Raw genomic sequence first — 5,799 nt, forward strand, 5'->3', positions numbered from 1 at the left:
CAGAGTCCCTGAGCGAGCTGGGCGCCGTGCAGGTGCTGGCGCTCAAGAAGGTGTGTCCGGATGGGGGGGACAGTGGGGACAGCAGCTGGGAGGGGACAGTGGCCCTACCACGGCAACTGTGTCCTCAGAGCCAGAGGTGTATCCTAGAGTCACGGAATTGGTTGGGATGGAGAAGCCCCTTGAGCCCATCGAGTCTGAACATTCCCCAGCACTGCCAAGGCCACCACTGACCTATGTCCCCAAGTGCCACATGGCTTTTAAATCCTTTCAGAGATGGGGACTCCACCCCTGCCCTGGGCAGCCGTGCCAGGGCCAGGAAGAATTTCCCCAATATCCACTCTGAGCCTCCCCTGGCACAGCTTGAGGCCGTTCCCTCTCCTCCTGTCGCTCGTTCTGTGCAAGCAGAGCCCAGCACCCACACGGGACATGTCCAGGACCGAGCCCTTCCCCGAGTCCCTCCCGGCTGGGAAGCACCACGCTGGTGCTGTGTCCTGTGTTACACGGGAAGAGAGCCATCCCTGGGAATCACTGTCTGTGGCAGGAGCCCAGGAGTCTCTGTGACCCCGCAAGTGCCGTGGGCAGCTTGCACCCTGCCTCCCCAGGATGGAGCGGGTGGGAACTTGACTCCCCTGTGGGGAGTCATGTCCTGTCCCAAAACTGTGTTGGCCCAAGTGACCTTTCCATGCAGACCCAGGAGAGCAGAGCAGAAATCTCAGGATGGCAGGAGGAGGGAGGGAAGCCTCAGGAAAGTGGTGTGCATGTGGTTCTGGGGAGCTCCTCCTGTGGTCCTTGGCCAGATTCTTCCACCTCCCCCCTGCTCCAAGCTCCTCCAGGACTTCTGGGAGCGGGCTCTGGATGTGGAGGAAACACAGGGAGCCTGTGGCCAAGGGTGGAGGAGGTGCAGAGGTGCTGCTGGTGGGGTCGGTGTCCAGGCAGAGTCTTCCCTGGGCACAGGGCTACCTGTGGTCCTGAAATCGTGTCCTTTTCCTTGTTTTCCAGCTGCTCTCCCAGGAGCCAAGCAATGGCCTCTCCTCAGACCCTACAGTGCCCCTGGATCGACTTGCCGTCATCTTCAGGTGAGGAAGGAGCTGGGGCACAGCTGCTCCCCCAGAGCCTGAATCTGCAGCGCCTCTTTCTCCCCAGCCCTTGAGCAATGGGCTGGAAGTCTCTGCTTCCCCAAGTTCCAGCTCCCGAGGTGGCCCCCAAGCCAGTTCCTGGTCCACTTCCCACAGCTCCAACCCTTTTCCTTGGCTTTAACCCCAAACCCCCCTTAACCTTTGGCTGTTCCCACAGACACACCAATCCCATTGTCGAGAACGGCCAGGTCCACCCGTGCCAAAAAGTCATTCAGGAGGTGCGTGGGAGAGGGCTGGGATTTGGGGAGAGGGTTGTGGTGGGGGGTTGTGGGTGGGGGTTTCCAGGTGTGAGGGTACCTGGGGTGTTGTACAGTCCTGGCCCCCGGCTGGGGGGATCTGTGTGTCTGCCCAGGGCTGCAGGGGAGAGGAGCTGTGGAGCACCCTCCTGTCCCTCCTGGAAGAAGAGATTGGGGTGTGGAGGGGGAAAATTTGGGGCTTCAACCCCTGGAAGGGGCCCTGGCTCTGGGAATGTCCTGGGTGTTTGGTTTCCCTGCCCATGTCCCGTTTGCCACGCTGCACTGGAGGGAATAAACCACTCCAGGCTCCCCCAGAAAGCTTTTCTCCCCCATCTGCCGTCCCACGCTGGGATCTGGGTGTTCTGGGGACCAGGAGGGAGCGGGGGATGCTCCAGGGTGGCGTGTGACCCTTCTCCCTGTCCATGCCCAGATCTGGCCGGTGCTGTCGGAGACCCTGAACAAGCACAGTGCCGACAACCGGATCGTGGAGCGGTGCTGTCGCTGCCTGCGCTTCGCCGTGCGCTGCGTGGGCAAGGGCTCGGCCGCGCTGCTGCAGCCCCTCGTCACCCAGGTGGGGGCCCTGCTGGCTCGGGGGGCTCTGGGGGGCACTGCAGGCCCGGGGGATGCTGTGGGTTATGGGGGAACCCCAGGGGGACACACTGCTGGCTCGGGGGGGCTCGCTCAGGTCACTGTGGCTGCTGGGAGTGTCACAGGGGTGGCTGCGGGCGCTGGGAAGTGCTGCAGTAAAGCCTGGCAGGCTCAGGAATTCCAGGATAAACCCTTGGGGAGGGGAGAGGCTTTGGAAGAGGTGGGGGGTGCTGGGAGGTTGTGGAGCCCTGTGTGTGTGTGATTTGGGAGGAGCAAACCCTGCGTGGTGCAGCTCCTCGGGGAGGTGACCCTGCCTGGTGGAAGGATCCATGAATCCCAGAGCTGGGTGTTCCCTACTCTGCTTGGGCTTTGCCAGGCTCAAAGGGGAAGCTTCCATGGAGCAGCTGTGCCAGCTCAGGGAGCCCCAGCACAGGGATGCTGCCAGGACCTGGGCGAGTGCATTGGGATGTCCCTGCCCACATGGGACAGGCTGGGACGCCAGCTCAGGCTGGGCTCAGGGGGATGTGGGATCAGGGCAGATCCGGCGGTGCCTGTGCCAGCGCTCCTGTCTCCCCAGATGGTGAATGTGTACCGGGAACACCAGCACTCCTGCTTCCTCTACCTGGGCAGCATCCTGGTGGATGAGTACGGCATGGAGGAGGGCTGCCGGCAGGGCCTGCTCGACATGCTGCAGGTGGGGCCCGCCGGCCAAATCACGGCATCACTCGGGGTGGAAAATCCCTCTGAGCCCATCCAGTCCAACCATCCCCAGCACTACCAAGGCCACCACTGACCCTGTCCCCAAGTGCCACATCCACATGACTTTTAAATCCCTGCAGGGATGGGGACTCCACCCCTGCCCTGGGCAGCCCTTTCCAGGAGGAATTTTCCTAATATCCAATCTATATAGAATCTCAAACTGGTTTGGGTGAGAAGGGACCTTGAAGCCTGTCCATGGGCAGGGACACCTTCCACTATCCCAGGTTGTCCCAAGCCCCCTCCAGCCTGTCCTTGGACACTTCCAGGGATGGGGAGCCCAGGCTTGTTCCATGCAGGGAAGGGCAGTTTGAGGAGTGATCCCAGGTGGTTGCTGATGGATCCCTGTTCTCCCCAGGCTCTCTGCATCCCCACCTTCCAGCTCCTCGAGCAACCCAACGGCCTCCAGAACCACCCGGACACTGTGGATGACCTCTTCCGCCTGGCAGCCAGGTGCCACCGTGCTCCTGCCACCTCCTGCCGCAGGACACCAGCCCCTCTCCCCTTGTGGAGGGTCCCCATGGGAGCACCCGTGGGAGCAGTGGAGCGGGGAGGGGGCAGGACCTGCCCCTGACATCCGTCTGTCCCTGGGCAGGTTTATCCAGCGCAGCCCCGTCACCCTCCTGCGCAGCCAGGTGATGATCCCAATCCTGCAGTGGGCCATTGCTGCCACCACCCTGGACCACCGGGATGCCAACTGCAGCGTCATGAAATTCCTGCGGGATCTGATCCACACCGGTGTGGCCAACGATGTGAGTGACACACAGGGATGTTCCTCAGGGGGCTCTCCCTCCATGGGGATGTCACCATGGGATCATGGAATGGTTTGGGTGGGAAAGAACCTTAAAGTCCATCCAGTTCCACCCCCTGCCATGGGCAGGGACACCTTCCACTACACCAGGGGGCTCTACACCCCATCAGCCCCATCGTCCTCATCAGTCCTGTCCTGTTGTCCCCACAAGCCACCCGGGTTCCTCCACCACTGCTGGCAGAGAAGCTCTGGGCGTTGCCTGTGGAGCAAGGAGTGTGTCCCTGTCCCCAGGAGCAGCCATGTTCCTGTCCCCAGGAGCAGTGTGTCCCTGTCCCCACGCCCTGCCCACCCCATTCTTCTTCCTCCCACAGCATGAGGAGGACTTCGAAGTGCGGAAGGAGCTCATCAACCAGGTGATGACCCAGCTGGGGCAGCAGCTCGTGAACCAGCTCCTGCAGACGTGCTGCTTCTGCCTCCCGCCCTACACCCTGCCCGACGTCGCCGAGGTGCTCTGGGAGATCATGCAGATCGACCGCCCGGTGAGGGGAGGGACCCCCCAGAGGGCTGGGCTGGACCCATGGGACCCCAGAGCTCTGCCAAGGCAGGACCTGGGAGCCGAGTTGGGCTCCCCATTCCGAGTTCCTCCCTGTCCCTCGGCACAGACGTTCTGCCGCTGGCTGGAGAACTCTCTGAAGGGGCTGCCAAAGGAAACCACAGGCGGAGCCATCCAGGTGACACACAAACAGCTCACCGACTTCCACAAGCAGGTCACCAGGTGAGTGGTGCTGGGGTCCACAGCTGGGACAGCTGCTTCCCTCAGGATGGCCCCCAGTAGCCCCGGAGCCCCCAGCCCTTCCTGCGTTCACCCTGCTGGATGTGCCATCCGCCTGCACAGGCACACGGAGCCCTGGGGGCCACAGGCGCCTTTGCTGTCACCCAACGGGTTTTTCTGCCCGGCCCCATCCCTGCGGAGCCGCCGCCTCATCCCCGTGAGTCACTGGCTCCAGCTGCCGGCCCGGGCCTGTCCCTTCCCAGGGCCACCGGCTGCTTTGGGAGCATCGCCTCCCTCTGCCTGGCTCCAGCTTGTCCCTGGACAAATCCCAGAGGCCGAGTGCCAGGGGCAGTGGGTTCCTTCACCCAGACACCACCGTGGTGGCACCCGGTCCCCTCCAGGGATGGTCCCGGGGGCTGCCAACCTTGGTCTGCCCCGGTGATTGTCCCTTCATCTCTCCCAGCATCTCGGAGCCAAGCTGCCATGCTCCCAGCTCCCATCCCTTGGCAGGACACCTGCCCTGGGTCCCAAACGTCCCCTTGGGGTCAGCCCCTGGTGTCACCCCTTGTCTTGCAGTGCTGAGGAATGTAAACAAGTCTGCTGGGCTCTGAGGGACTTCACCCGCCTGTTCCGATAGCTCCGGCTCCACGTGGCTCCTGTCTCCCAGGTAAGGGCCTGGCTTGGGGTCCCTCGCCCCACAGGACAGTGGGGATAGAGGGCTGATGCTCCCTTCCTCCTCCCAGGAATGTCTTTAAGGAGAAGACAGGAAACAGCAACCCAAGAATGTGTCCCACAATCAGCCGAGGGCTCTCGCCCGCTCCAGCACGTCCCGGAGTCCAGAGCCGTGGGAGGACGGCTCGGGGATCCCGCCTGCCCGGCGGCCTCGCACCCCGGAGCTCGGCCACCGCCCGAGAAACAGCCCAACGGGAACACCCTCCAACCCAACTCCAACCCCACCAGGCACAGGAGTCAGACGGATCCACTCGGATTCGCCCGGCAGCAAAAGAAGTAGAAAAACTTTCTGTGAAATGGAGACAAAAAAGAAAAAGAAGGAAAAGAAACAAACAAAAACCAAACAATACAAATTGTTTAGGAAAATGGGGGGTCAGTCTGGGGGTCCTGGGGCGCTGCCCCCCTGAGCCCACCGTGGCCTGCCTGGTGCCGACTCCCAGAGACGACACAGGCGGGACGGACTCTGCAAATAGAGATTTATATTTTATTTTGTTCTGCTTTTTTAGTTTGTTTTCTTCTTTGGGTTTTTTTTTCTTTTTTTTTTCCTTTTTTTGGGGTTTTCTTTGGTTTGATTTTGGGGTAGGAGGCGGTGGCTCGAGTGCGGGCAGGGCGGGCGGGCGCATGCGGTTCCCTCTGGGGGTGTGTAGCCATCTCGAGAACAATAAAAAACAACAAAAACCTGAAAAAATAAATTAAAACCTCCCAAGCCCCCTCTGGTTCTTCTCTCGGGGCTGGGGCTGCTTTGTGCCCCCCAGCGCTGGGTACCCCCCATCCCTGGGAGCTCCAGGTCCAAGGGGGCCCCAGCCCCTGTCTTCCTGCTGTTTTCCC

General features: G+C 61.8%; 2 protein-coding genes across 2 annotated transcripts in view; one reads left to right on the forward strand and one right to left on the reverse strand.

Annotated features, from left to right (window-relative positions):
* TNPO3 (transportin 3) overlaps positions 1-5,467 on the forward strand; it is a 17,439-nt gene extending 11,972 nt beyond the window's left edge. Inside the window, exons 16-23 of the mRNA XM_017739385.1 lie at positions 1,803-1,943; positions 2,538-2,654; positions 3,075-3,169; positions 3,312-3,468; positions 3,839-4,006; positions 4,130-4,242; positions 4,816-4,906; positions 4,983-5,467. Coding sequence (XP_017594874.1) covers positions 1,803-1,943; positions 2,538-2,654; positions 3,075-3,169; positions 3,312-3,468; positions 3,839-4,006; positions 4,130-4,242; positions 4,816-4,876 — 852 coding nt within the window. The 3' untranslated portion in view covers positions 4,877-4,906; positions 4,983-5,467. The remainder of the gene's footprint in view (positions 1-1,802; positions 1,944-2,537; positions 2,655-3,074; positions 3,170-3,311; positions 3,469-3,838; positions 4,007-4,129; positions 4,243-4,815; positions 4,907-4,982) is intronic.
* Positions 5,036-5,799, reverse strand: part of IRF5 (interferon regulatory factor 5) — a 4,395-nt gene continuing 3,631 nt past the window's right edge. The window contains 1 exon segment of the mRNA XM_017739386.1: positions 5,036-5,260. Coding sequence (XP_017594875.1) covers positions 5,036-5,260 — 225 coding nt within the window.

The sequence above is a fragment of the Corvus brachyrhynchos genome, unplaced genomic scaffold, assembly GCF_000691975.1.
Source record: "Corvus brachyrhynchos isolate BGI_N302 unplaced genomic scaffold, ASM69197v1 scaffold197, whole genome shotgun sequence".
NCBI classification, from domain to species: domain Eukaryota; kingdom Metazoa; phylum Chordata; class Aves; order Passeriformes; family Corvidae; genus Corvus; species Corvus brachyrhynchos.